This window comes from Microcaecilia unicolor, chromosome 1, assembly GCF_901765095.1.
Source record: "Microcaecilia unicolor chromosome 1, aMicUni1.1, whole genome shotgun sequence".
Taxonomy (NCBI): Eukaryota; Metazoa; Chordata; class Amphibia; order Gymnophiona; family Siphonopidae; genus Microcaecilia; species Microcaecilia unicolor.
Window position 1 is genome coordinate 33891325 of NC_044031.1, and position 14392 is coordinate 33905716.

General features: G+C 45.1%; 1 protein-coding gene across 1 annotated transcript in view; it reads right to left on the bottom strand.

The window, feature by feature from the left end:
• The window catches only part of LOC115464682 (gastrula zinc finger protein XlCGF58.1-like), a 48273-nt gene that overhangs the window by 25567 nt on the left and 8314 nt on the right, over positions 1-14392 (bottom strand). Inside the window, exon 2 of the mRNA XM_030195075.1 lies at positions 10958-11084. Coding sequence (XP_030050935.1) covers positions 10958-11084 — 127 coding nt within the window. The remainder of the gene's footprint in view (positions 1-10957; positions 11085-14392) is intronic.

Consider the following 14392-nt stretch of genomic DNA (forward strand, 5'->3'; position numbering starts at 1 on the left):
GGAAAGAAGATCCAGCAGATAAATCATTGGGGTCCTGGAGCTGCTGCATATGAAACTGAAAGAGCACAAAAGGAGCTCCAACCGAGACCCAGAACAATAACTTCAAAGCTACATCAGCAGTTTCAATACAGAAAATGGTCACTGAGCATATCACAAACATCAGCATTGAGAGAGTTAAAAAAGATGAGATCTTAAGCTCTGACTGAAGGTCTTTGCAGGAAATCATATTGTTGCTACTTTACCTATGGAGACTAATTTCAGTTTGTACTTGTCAAGATCTCATCTTGCAGTTATATAGTTGAAAAGAGGATATTTTGTTTTTCCAGCAAAGACTATCATTTTTAAGGAAAATAAGAAATTCTATAGCAGAGGCAGAAAAATATAGCGGAGTGAAGGAGTGGCCTAGTGGTTAGAACACCGAGCCTGTCATCCAGAGGTGGCCAGTTGAAATCCCGCTGCTGCTCCTTGTGATCTTGGGCAAGTCACTTAACCTTCCATTGCCTAAGTACAAACTTAGATTGTGAGCCCTCCGGGGACAGGGAAGTACCTGAATGTAACTCATCTTGAGTTACTACTGAAAAATGTGAGCAACTGAAGAGAAACTGAAAGACTGATCGGCATATGTTTTGCATAGGCTAATGAACTTGATACTATCTTTTCAACCCTGTTAAAGGCCGGAGGAGTCCAGGGGGAGTAGGGTGGGAATTTCCCAGGCTGGAAAGGACCCAGAAGGGGTGGAGAGGAGGATTCTGGGAATTCACCCTGACTCAGGAAGGGAGCCTTGACCTAACAGCCAGGGAGAGCTAGAGTAAGAGCCAGCTCTCTCCTTATTTGGAAGTGAGATGTCTCTTGGGGACATAAACAGATCTTTTGAAAATTACCGTGGACCCAACCTGGCTTGGCCTACATCTTCAGTAGGTGGCAGATCACTTTGGAAGTCTTGACCTTTGCTATCGCGTCTTCTGCTGCATTCTGACAGGCTTCTCACAGCAACACTGGTTTTGTGAGCCCTTGGACCACTGCCAAGGAGCGGCAGTGACAGGCAAAACCACACCCACACCAGTGGCAAGGCAGAGCAGGACTGCTAGACTTCACCTGCGCTTGACCACCGTTCCCCAGGAGTTGAGCCCCTGGGTGCAGGCGGCCGGCAGAACTTACAGGACAGGGCAGGAACTGGATACCAGCAGGGTACCCGCAGGGTCGAGAATACACAAGGGAGGCTAGGCAGAATACAAGACTAGGACCCTCAGACAAATACCACACTAGGCAGACAGGGTTGGAATCAACACAGAGGTGCCCGCAGGCACACAGACAAGACAAGGCTGAGGTGCAAGCAGCTGACCCACACAGCCAGGGAGCCGGACTAGGGCTGCAGCTCCCGTAGCTGAGAAACACAGAGAGTAAGACTATGGCTGAAACTCCAGTAGCTGAGAAACACAGAGAGTAGGGCTATGGCTGAAACTCCAGTAGCTGAGAAACATAGACAGAGAGCAGGACTTGGGCTGGAGCTCCAGTAGCTCAGAAACTCAGACAGAGAGGGAATACACTCAAGCTTGACAAGAGCAGGGTAATGGCTGGAAGCTCCAATGGCTGACAGACAGAGAGCAGAGCAATGGCTTGGAAGCTCCAGTGACTGACAAACACAGACAGAGAGCAGAGCAATGGCTGGAAGCTCCAGTGACTGACAAACACAGACAGAGAGCAGGGCTATGGCTGGAAGCTCCAGTGACTGACAAACACAGACAGAGAGCAGGGCTATGGCTGGAAGCTCCAGTGGCTAACAAACACAGACAGAGAGCAGGGCTATGGCTGGAGCTCCAGTAGATGAGAAATACAGGCAGGAATACAGACCAGAGGCAATACTAGGAGGTAAACAATAGAACCAAACCTAGCTACACACAGACTAACTAGAAACAAGCAAGAAACACAGACTAGAACTGGTCTAGTCAGAAGTGCACAGAGCACCCCAACATACCAGGGACCTTAGACGATGCAAAGGCAAGGCAGAGAGTTTCCAGAAAGCTAATAAGCCCATCAACAGCTGAGGCTCAAGCTGCAGCAATCACAAGGCAGCTACGGGTGCTGTGCAGGCTCAAACAAAACAAGCAAGTCTGGCAGCCCGGAAGATCTGGACCGGACGGAGCTGAAGTCTGGAACGGGTAGGGACAGCAAGACAGTCTGTGGCAGCCACCAGTTCTGGCCACCAGAGGGCGAGAGGAGCACAAACCAACGAAAAAATCACAAACGTGACAGAAAGTAATGCTGCCTGGGTTAAAAGAACCTAAAGACAGAGAAGGTAATGGACAGTGTGAAAGATGCCCCGACCTTTCTTCTTTTGTTCCTGAATCCTTTGTTATTGCTTTGAATTTGTTTAGCAATCATAGATGTTTATCTCTGTTTTCATTTATTTTTTAATCATTTTATATAGTATTATTTGGGTCAGTATTCAAAGCATTTAACCAGCCAGAAACGGCTCCTGGTTGGTTAAATCACCTGTTAGAAGCTTCCTGGCAGGAAACAGGAAGTATCTGCTATTGTGCCAGCAATGATTTTATCTGCTGTGTCCCCTGCCCCAATCACACTGTAATATGCCTTCTTTTACTGTCTATGGAAGTGGATGCAAGCAACTGGGTCCTAGATCTCTCAGGAGCATCAATAAACTTCACTGCTATGCTTCTACCTCCATTTCCATACCTACTCCTTTTAAACATTATGATTGGATCATAATAGTTCTTTTTTTTAATTTTATGACAAATGGCCAAGTGCAGAAAAAAATCAGCAGCAAAACAATACACAATAATATCACAGGGTAATCAGAACCAACAAATCCAAAAAGAACCAAAACAAGAATATCCCCTCCAAGCATTCCCAAAGGGGTACAGCACATATGTCTTACAACACGTTTCTGCCTCCTGCCATTGAACTTTTATTGCATTTGAAGCAAAACGAAACAAAACAAGCAACCCACATTCCTCTACACACAAACAGCCTTGTACACATTACAACATACAGACACTTGTCCGCCTTCCGCTCATACCCCCACTCAGTCCGCCAACCCCTCACCCTCCATCCCTGAGTGCCCAAATTGTAATCAACTAGGTACAGAATGTACTGTATATTCATCCAAGAATCTGTGCCAGAAAGCTACTTAACAGTGTTTATCAATATGAGACATATATTGGTATGTTTGAATTCAAAAAGAGCTAGTTCTTCCATATTGGCTAATATTGCTGCAACAGCGGTGATTCCTCAGAGACCCAGTAGGACAGGATCAGTTTTTTTACTCAGTAAAATCACATTAAAAATGAAGTGTCTGTGGGAAATAGAAAGACCCTGGACTGTCAAAGGATTCTGGGACTCCAAAAGCAAAGAACCATAGTCCTGCTCAAGTTTACGCTGAAGAATGGCGTCCAGTACTGGGAAGGCCTGATGCCAAAGAGGAAGGGAATCACATTCCAAAAATACGTGAACCAGGGCTCCTGAAGCATGTTTACACTTAATACATATCCCATCATCCCACAAGCTACTACTACTACTATTTAACATTTCTAAAGCGCTACCAGGGTTGCGCAGCGCTGTACAATTAACAACGAAGGACAGTCCCTGCTCAAAGGAGCTTACAATCTAAAGGACAAAACATGCAGTCAATCAAGATTGAGGCAGTCTAGATTTCCTGGATAGAGGTACAATGGTTAGGTGCCGAAAGCGACATTGAAGAGGTGGGCTTTGAGCAAGGATTTGAAGATGGGTAGGGAGGGGGCTTGGCGTACGGGCTCAGGGAGTTTATTCCAAGCATAGGGTGAGGCGAGGCAGAATGGGTGGAGTCTGGAGTTAGCGGTGGTGGAGAAGGGTACTGAGAGGAGGGATTTGTCCTGTGAGCGGAGGTTACGGGTAGGAGCGTAAGGGGAGATGAGGGTAGAGAGGTAGTGAGGGGCTGCAGATTGAGTGCATTTGTAGGTTAGTAGGAGAAGCTTGAACTGTATGCGGTACCTGATCGGAAGCCAGTGAAGTGACTTGAGGAGAGGGGTGATATGAGCATATCGGTCTAGGCGGAAGATAAGACGTGCAGCAGAGATCTGAACGGATTGAAGGGGGGATAGATGGTTACGTGGGAGGCCAGTGAGGAGTAGGTTGCAGTAGTCAAGGCGAGAGGTAATGAGAGAGTGGATGAGAGTTCGGGTGGTGTGCTCAGAGAGGAAAGGGCGAATTTTGCTGATGTTATAGAGAAAGAAGCGACAGGTCTTGGCAATCTGCTCGATATGCGCAGAGAAGGAGAGGGAGGAGTCGAAGATGCTCGCCCCCTTTTCCCTAGATAAATATGCTCTATGTAGAATTTTATATTGTATTTCCTGCAAGGGAACAGATTTAGTAAAGTCTTGCAGTATAACAAAAAGCTCCAAAAATTGTTGTTCAGTATACGTTTGTCCGAATTCCCTCTCCCAGCTTATATATCCCATTCAAGGGCAATTTAGCCTTTAAAGTTGTGTACCAAAAAGGCAGCCTATTAGAGGAAGCCGGCATCTGGTAGAGCAGATGATCTAGAGGTCCAGATTCCCACCTCGTGTTATACTGTCATGATAATGTCTTCCAGTAATGCCTAACTTGAAGATAGGTGAAAAAATGTTTATGAGGGAGATGACAGTGAGCCTGTAGTTGTGAAAAGGAGGGAAAAGAACCATCTCACAACTCCAGAACACTGGTCACTGACTTGCAACCCTCAGACACCCAATCCCTAAATACAGAATGCCCCCACCCCCACTGGAAAGTTCTCATTTCCCTCCAAAGTAAGAAAAGAAGAAACCTCCGGATTCCTACCCTGTTGTTTCCTCCACCATCGCCCCGCCCGGTGCAACAGATCTAAAAACCTAACCTTTTGCTGCAGTACTGGGTGCCCGCTGTCCTGTAAAAAATTAATAAGCCCAAAGGGCGCACTCCACCCAAGAACCCAACCAGGAGGGAAGACATTCTCCAACCCAGTAATAGCCTCATGCACCCACCTAAACAAGGTTGCCACATTATACAGTCGGATGTCAGGCTCGTTAAGCCCACCCTGGGACTTGTCCAGGGTCAATTTAGCCATTCCAATTCTGGAACACCCTCCATAAATAACCTAGAAATAACAGATCGAAATTTATGTTCAACCCTATGAGTCAGTCAAAGTGGCATGGTCTGCAAAGGGTAGAGAAGTTTGGGTACCATCACCATTTTTACGAACGCCATCCTTCCCATCAGTGAAAGAGGGAGATCATGCCATTTCTGACATAGATTATTAACCCTGTAGTGTCCAATGTTCCCGTAATAAGCCATATGGGAACAGATTGATGGGAACATTGGACAGTAAAGGGTTTTTAATGGTGTCCAAGTAACGTGTGACATTAGCATTATAGAGAACAGCAAACTTCCAAACAGGTCGAAAAAGTGACGGTCAAAGCCAGAAGGATGCTTGGGTGCACAATGAGAGGGATGACCAGCAGGAAAAAAGAGAGGTGATATTGCCATTGTATAAGTCTCTGATGAGGCCTCATTTAGAGTACTGTGTGCAGTTCTGGAGACCGCACCTACGAAAAGATATAAACAGGATGGAGTCGGTCCAGAGGGCGGCTACAAAATTAGTAAGTGGTCTTGAACACAAAAAATAGAGGGACAGGCTTATGAACTTCAACTTGTATATACTGGAAGACATGAGGGAGAGAGGAGACATGATAGAGACCTTTAAATATCTCAAAGGCATTAATGTACAAGAAGTGAGCCTTTTTCAACTGAAGGAGAGCTCTGGAATGAGGAGGCACATGATGAAGTTAAGAGGGAATAGGCTTAGGAGTAATCTAAGAAAGTATTTCACAGAAAGGGTGGTGGAAGTGTGGAATGGCCTCCCAGTGGAGGTTGTGGAGTCAAGGACTGTGTCAGAATTTAAAAAGGCATCTGATAAGCATGTGCAGCGCTGCATACGCCTTGTAGTGCTATAGAAATGCTAAATAGTAGTAGTAGTAGTAGTACTTAGGAAAAGGAAGAGTTAGGGGTTACAGAGGATGGGCAGACTGGATGGGCCATTTGGCCTTTATGTGCCGTCATGTTTCTATATTTCTAAATAAATTCCCAAGTACCTTACAGGTGCCAAGATAGGGGAGATGGCAAGAGCCCATTGCCAAGGGGCACTCGGGCCACCTGCAAGCACCAGTAATTCCGATTTAGCGCAGTTGACTTGCAGCCCAAAAAGTTGTCCATATTTTTGAACTATAGCTAGGGTGGTATCAAGGTACTTATTTGCTTGCTCTAAATATAATATCATCCGTGAATAAGCTGATTTTACATTCCAGCCCCCCAATCACTACTCCTCGAATAGCGACATCAGAACGAATCTTGATTGCCAAGGATTCTATCGCTAAAAGGAACAGAAAAGGGGACAGTGGGCATCCCTGGCGAGTTCCCCGATGTCAGGCAAAATTGGAGGAAAAGGCTCCCATTCACCGTCAATTGAGCAAGCGGATTACATAAGAACGTAAGAGTAGCCATACTGGGTAATGGTCCATCTAGCCCAGTATCCTGTTTTCCAAACAGGTGGCCAAGCCAGGTCACAAGTACCTGGAAGAAACCCAAATCATGGCAACATTCCATACTACCAATCCCAAGGCAAGCAGTTGCTTCCCATGTCTGTCTCAACAGCAGACTATGGACTTTTCCTCTAAGATTAGAATAGAGGGCCTGTATCCACCCCACTCAGACCAAACTGACTCAAAGCCCCAAATAATCCCACAATATGCTATCGAAAGCCTTCATATCAAGACCCATGACAGCAGCTGTTGCCCCCCCTCCCCCCATTCCCCCTGTGATCACGGAGTGCAGCCAAGACTTTCATTAAACTCATAGACGCATAACTTCCTGGCACAAAACCCACTTGTTGAGGATGCACCAGGGAAGGCAAATAAGCATTGAGACGCTGGGCCAATGTGGCAGCCGAGATCTTGACATCCTGATTCAGGAAGGATATAGGTCTATGGGGCCCACCTGCTCTGGGTCTTTCCCCAGCTTCGGCAGCAATACAACATTGGCCATATTCTCCTGAACCTGACTATCAAGAGCCAAGGCATTACACATAGATCCTAATGGGCCAGCCACTAGGTCCTGGAGAATATGATGGATCAAGCCCATCAGGTCCAGGTGCCTTGGTAAGCTGCAACTGTTTAATAGTCTCCAGGTGCTCCTCCTTATGAATTAGGGAGTTCAAGGCCCGGAGCTGCTCTTCCCCCAACTACGGCAGTGACAGGCCCTGAAAGAACCGAGTCATGGCATCCTGATCCAAATAGTGTAAGACATTGACCCAGACTCTATCTCCCACCTTACCCTCCTCTCTATCACCTGTCTCTACCTACCCATCCATCCTATTACTATGTTATACTTAATTTCCTACTTTACATAACAAAATTCTGTGTTACCTATTACTACGTAAGCCGCATTGAACCTGCTTTTAGTGGGAAAGTGCGGGATACAAATATAATAAATAAATAAATAATAAAAACAGCGAAGATGATTCAAAAAGTGGATGACGTTCCAGGTGAAAATAACTGTTTATTGAAGGATGAACAAGACGACACAGCTGTTTCGGCCTATGAGGCCTGCATCAGGAGTCTATTTACAAAACTTATGTGGTTTTGTAAATAGACTCCTGACGCAGGTCTCATAGGCCAAAACACAGCTGTGTCGAGTCTTGTTCATCCTTCAATAAACAGCTATTTTTATCTGGAGCGTCGGCCACTTTTTGAGTCATCTTCGCTGTTTTGTCTTATGCTATATACTGTTGCGGAGACTTGTTTCTTCTGTTTCACATCGATCCTGATCCAAATACCTCTTTCCTTACAAGGTCTTGTAAAACAGGACACGTTGCTCTACTATCTGATGCTCCTGAAAGTATGTATGTCCCTTAGAGTCTTTGATAGATGTGACCACTTGCTTCTTTTTGGGGGGTCTAACTAGATTAGCCAACAATTTCCCTGAACAGCCCCCCCCCCCTCATCTATTAAGCTTTTTAGCGCTAAAAATATAGTGTTTGCTCAGCCTTCTGGTGTAGAATGGTAACTATCTGCTTTCTAAGTTTCCCCAATTTTTCCCTGAGAAAAGTTCTGGATATGCCCTTTCCGTAACGAGAGAAGCACCTGGGTCAAAGCAAGCAGGGCTTTATCCCTCTCCCGCCTCTTATGCGCAGTATATGCCAATATATGTCCCCGTAGGACTGCTTTGGAGGCATTCCAAAAGACCACCACCCCAACATCTGGAGTATCATTACAGTGTAGGTAGTCTAACCATTTAGTTCTCAAGAAAACCTTAAAGTCAGGATCATGATACCAATGGGGCACCATTCTCCATGAGTAGGGGCCACTGCAGCATGATCAGAGACCTCCGGAGAAAGAATAGCAACATCCCGAAACTGGGAAAAAAGGTTGTGTGCCAGCAGGAAATAATTCAGCCGAGCATAAACATCATGCATGTGGGGATAAAACGTGAAGTCTGTATCAAAAGGATGAAGGATTCTCCATACATCCAAAAGATCTAAGTGGTGGCTCAAAAAATTTACCCCTTACACGGCAGCCAGAGGGCAGGGGAGGGGGAAGGACCTGACCACCTGGGTGTAGCACCCCAGGTGGGAAAACGGGGCCCCACTGGACCCACACCCCCAAAACATGATAAGGTACCAGCAATACAGGGCTACTCTTTTTTTTATTATTATTATTATTTATTTATTTTTTTAGTATCAAGCTTCCAAAGGATTAAAAAACAAAGCCCAAAGCACACAAAGCACCCCACGGAGCCTACCAGACTGGTCAGGCTGCACAGACTGCACTTCTCTACTGGAGACTGAGAAATACTGACTGGTTGGTGTTTTGCACAGGATAGATATTCAGTGTTCAAAGTCAGGTGTTCTTAGTCTCCCTCTGCTGGTAGGCATGCTTAACCCAAGCATCATGACCGGTCTGGAGGGTTGCTGAGAAAATCAGAATATACTTGAGGTGGATAGATGACTGTCAGCCTGCCTCTGCCTATCTGCCCATTCTCTACTGTTTGGGTTCCTTTTTGTCTCTGACTGGACTATGCATTGTGCATTGGCTCTAGAAGCACTGATCCTAAAAAAAAAACAGACACAGTAACTTTGTCTCTCTCTCAGAGCTCCGACTTTGTTCTTTCTTTCTTTCTCTCTGACTGTGCAATTTCTCTTGCTTATAGAGCCACCAAGCCTGGGAGTTTTTGAAAGCTCAGTTTTCTTTAACACTGAGACAACACAGCGCTGCACGTCTCTCCCTTAGATCCATGTTCTCTTTGAATGCTTTCTCTTTTGGTTTACCACTTTTTGACTTCAGTAAAGTAGCTTTCTGAAGTTAGCACATTTCCATCAGATTTTCTCTCTGAATCCCAGAAATAAAATAGTATTCGATTGCTCATGCAATTAGTATTCTACTGAGCTGCTGCTGCTGCTATCATCACACACGAAATTAGGCACACCGCCTTGGGTGAATTTCTTCAAAAAGTCAACAAACCAATCCTAATACATAAAGAAAGAAAGTGAGGCAGGGGTATGCTTATTTACCTTAGGGTTACCATATGGCTCCAGAAAAAGGAGGACGGATTGAGCCAGCCGGGTTTTACTTCCATTGCTTGGAAAGCAATGGAAGTAAAACTCGGCTGGCTCAATCCGTCCTCCTTTTTCTGGAGCCATATGGTAACCCTAATTTACCTGTTTGTCAAAAACTTTCAATATGTTTGGTAAATTGACTTATACTTCTTCCTTCTCCCCTCCCAAAGTGACTCTACCTTATCTAGCCCCACAGACCGTGCTGCTGCTGGAACTGAATGGTATGAATGAAGATTCAGCCTCGTTCTATCCCTCCATGGTCATGCTGTTCATATAAAGGAACATAAATTGAAAATTCCTTCATTTGTCATATTTTGCCATTAGTTTTAAATCAAAGTTATATCCCTAGTGCCAGTTTCACAAGTTGATTAAGAGGCTGATCAGCACGGTGCCATACTTTTGATTAAAGATGGTTTCAAAGCGATCTATTGCTGCCAGGTTCTGATTAAATAGTAACATAGTAGATGACGGCAGAAAAAGACCTGCATGGTCCATCCAGTCTGCCCAAGACAAACTCATATGTGTATACCTTACCTTGAATTGAATTTGTACCTGTCCTTTTCAGGGCACAGACCATATAAGTCTGCCCAGCAGTATTTCCCGCCTCCCAACCACCAGTCCCGCCTCCCATCACCGGCTCTGGTATAGACCATATAAGTCTGCCCTCCCCTATCCTCGCTTCCCAACCACCACCCCCCTCTTCCCCCCACCTGCTCCGCCACCTTCTCCCTATCCATAACTTCTTTCCTTCCAGATGACATGGTACCGCTAAGTGGGTCCCCCTCCCCCCCCCATCCCTTCAACCCCCCCCCCCCCAACCTTAGCGGGAGTTCTCCCCCCCCCCCCCCCCGGGATGATCACGTCAGATCTATTATAGCAACCTGGTAGAAGAGCTCCCTCAACAGCCGCTAGTACTACTGGAACATATAACATGGTAACACTTAAACAACATTTGTCTAAACAAGAATGATATAACCTTGTTTGTTCACACCATCGCCACTTTCTCGTGAGGTTGAAAGTGGTGTAAAGACCTTTACTCCAGCAAGAGTCTTGTGCTCCCCTTCCCCTTCCTTTTAACCCTGTTCAAGAACTGGACAAGGCTTTGTCTCTGATTTGAAAGGAAGAAAACTGGCAAGGCCCACAGGATGTTCTACTGTAAATGTTCCTCAATCCTGGGTCTGACACTGCCATCCTCAAATAGAAAAGCAGGGTTGAGACAGGTCATGATCATACTTGGAAGTTTCTGGACTGAAGGAGATACGGGAAAATGTCTCAAATTACTTTTATGAAATCAGCCCCTCTGTCTGCTAAAAATGCAGAGAATGCAATTCTTACCTAGTGAGATCAAGGTTTCATAATTCTCCTTCATCACCTCCCTGTAAAGCTCCTTCTGGCCTTCATCCAAATACCCCCACTGCTCCTTGGAGAAATAGACAGTGATATCCTCAAACGTCACTGGTACCTGAAACACAAACCAGAAACAAGCTCAGTGACATGTGGAGGAGCTCAGAATGCTTTAGAGTTCAACTTACGTTATTCTCTTAACAATATTTCATGGAAAAATTGACTCCAAGACCCTGGAAACTGAGGGGGTCCTTTTACTAAGCCGCGTAAGCGTCTACGTGCGCCAAAACGGAGTTACCGCCCGGCTACCGTGTGGCTCTTGCAGTAATTTCATTTTTTGGCGTTCATCTGGAAAATATTTTTTATTTTCAGCCGCATGTAGCGAACACGCGCCAAATGGCATCTAACGAGCATAGGTCATTACTGTCCAGTTACCACGTGAGTCTTTACCGCTAGGTCAATGACTGGCAGTAAGGTCTCAGGCCCAAAATGGATGCGCAGAAATTTTCATTTTGCCGCACATCCATTTTCAGCAAAAATTTTAAAAGGGCCTTTTTTACAGGCATGCTGAAAAATGGATCGGCCCAGCGCCTACACTACCGCAGGCCATTTTTCAGTGCGCCTTTGTAAAAGGACCCCTGAGAGATTTGTTTCCCTATGTGTGGCCCTAGATTGTTTCCTCTATGTACTCCAAGGTCTAGTCTAACTTTAGGTGAACACACTCATACCAGCTCTATGGGGTTAGCCTTACGTACTTACGCCTAAGCGAATATGCGCCTCTACCCTGTTAAAACTAGTATTCTGTTCCTCTACCTGACACTACCTCATCCACCACTATTCTCTCAGAATTCATAGCTCCATCTCCCTCACAACTGACAGAGATTTTTACAACTGTTCGTTCTACCATTGCGCCTCACGACCCAATGTCATCCATATTTATAAAGCGGTTTGGAGTCACTTTATTTCCTTTTCTTCATCTTCTGGTGGTGACCATGGCCAGAAGGATGCTAGGCTGCACAGAGAAGTATAACCAGAAGAAGAAAGGAGGTGCTGATGCCCCTGTACAAGTCGGTGAGGCCCCACTTGGAGTATTGTGTTCAGTTTTGGAGGTCTTATCTTGCTAAGGATATAAAAAGACAAAGAGGTTTAAAGAAAAGTGAAGAAAATGGTATGGGGTTTGAGTAGCAAGACGTATGAGGACAGACTTGATGACCTGAACATGTATACCCTAGAGAAACAGGGCTGATATGATACGCATGTTCAAATATTTGAAAGGTATTAATCTGCAAACAAACCTTTTCCAGAAACTGGAAGATGGTAGAACTAGAGGACTTGAATTGAGGGTGAAGGGGAGCTGACTCAGCGCTATAGAAATGCTAAGTAGTAGTAGTATAATGTAAGGAAGTATTTTTTCACTAAGAGGGTGGTAGATACCTGGAATGCCCTCCCACGGGAGGTAGTGGAGATGAAACCAGTAGTACAATTCAAAAATGTGTGGGATAAACACAAAGGAGTCCTATTTAGAAGGAATGGATTCAAAGAAGCTTAGCTGAGATTAGGTGGCAACAACGGTAACTGGGAAACAACGCCAGTGCTGGGCAGACGTCTACGGTCTGTGCCCTGATTGTGGCTGAATACATTTGGATGGGTTGGAGTCAAGCTTTTCAGGGGTTTCAATGACAACTTCAGATGTTTTAGAACAAGGATCGTGCCGGGGCAGACTTCTATGGTCTATGCCCTGAAAATGACAAGATCAGGTATACATACAAAAGTATCACATCATACCTTATGTAATGAGTTTACCTTGTTGGGCAAACTGGATGGACCATACAGGTCTTTATCTGCCGTCATCTACTATGTTACTAGTTACAACCTCAACCCTGGATAACGTGCCTCAGGTCTGGAAACAAGCCTTTATTACGCCAAAACAGAAAGCTAAAGCCTTGGGCTCTACAATAGTTACCAATTATCATCCTATTGACAAGCTTCCTTTTGTATCCAAATTGGCTGAACAAATTGTTCGCCTTCAACTCGAACAGCACCTAGACGAGCATCCAGTCTTCCATCCCCAAAAGACTGGGTTTAGGACATTTCAAAGTACAGAAACAGATCTTTTGGGTCTTATCATATGCATACCTGAATATTATGATAGGAATGAATCAATGGTCCTGATCTCATTGGACCTTACTATGGTTTTCAACACCATGGATGCCTATCTGAAATAGGTATTCAAGGCCCTGCTCTAACTCGGATGCAGTCGTTCCTACAGAACAGATCAAATCAAGAATCCACTTCTATGCCTCCCCTTGTGGAGTTCCGCAGGGCTCGGTTTTGGCTCCACTATCATTCAATATATTTCTTCTATGGCTGTTATTCTTTGTTGAGTCGCTTGGACTGAACATCTTCACTTATGTGGATGACATACAAATTCTTGCACAGATAGATCCTACCAATAACTCTTCTATTCAAGCCCTCAACACTAAATCAGATCAACTATGGGAAGTGCACCAGCACTATGTTCGCCCGTCCAAATTCCTCTTCACCCACTGGCTCTGTCACTATAGCAGGTCATTCCCTCTCCTTGGTATCAACGTTTAGGTGTCAGATAACGTCTTAACCTTTCGGCCCTGTATCTCCAAGATCACATGTACTTGCTTCTTCAAGTTGAAGATGCTTTACTCTGTTCATCAGTTATTCATCACCTCAGCGCTTCATGTTCTTATCCACTCGCTTGTACTTTGTGGACTTGACTATTGCACTTCAAATATTGTGTTCAAATCTGGTCGCCGCATCTCAAAAAGATATAGTGCAATTAGAAAAGGTGCAGAGAAGGGCGACGAAAATGATAATGGGGATGAGACGACTTCCCTATGAGGAAAGGCTAGGGCTCTTTAGCTTGGAGAAAAGGCGGCTGAGGGGAGATATGATAGAGGTTTACAAAATAATGAGTGGAGTGGAATGGGTAGGCGTGAATCGTTTGATAACTCTTTCCAAAAATACTAGGACTAGGGGGCATGTGATGAAGCTACAAAGTAGTAAATTTGAAAAGAATCAGAGAAACTTTCTTCACTCAATGTGTAATTAAACTCTGGAATTCGTTGCAGGAGAATGTGGTAAAGGTGGTTAGCTTAGCAGGGTTTAAAAAAGGTTTGGACAGCTTCCTAAAGGAAAAGTTCATAGACCATTATTAAAATGGACTTAGGGAAAATCCACTATTTCTGGGATAAGCAGTATAAAATGTTTAGTACTTTTTTGGGATCTTGCCAGGTATTTGTGACCTGGATTGGAAACAGGATGCTGGGCTTGATGGACCTTTGGTCTGTCCTAGAGAGTTGCACGGGGACAGAAATCCTACCCATCCCCGCCCGTCCCTGCTGGAATCTTACCCGTCCCCACCCATCCCCGCTGGAATCTTACCCATCCCCA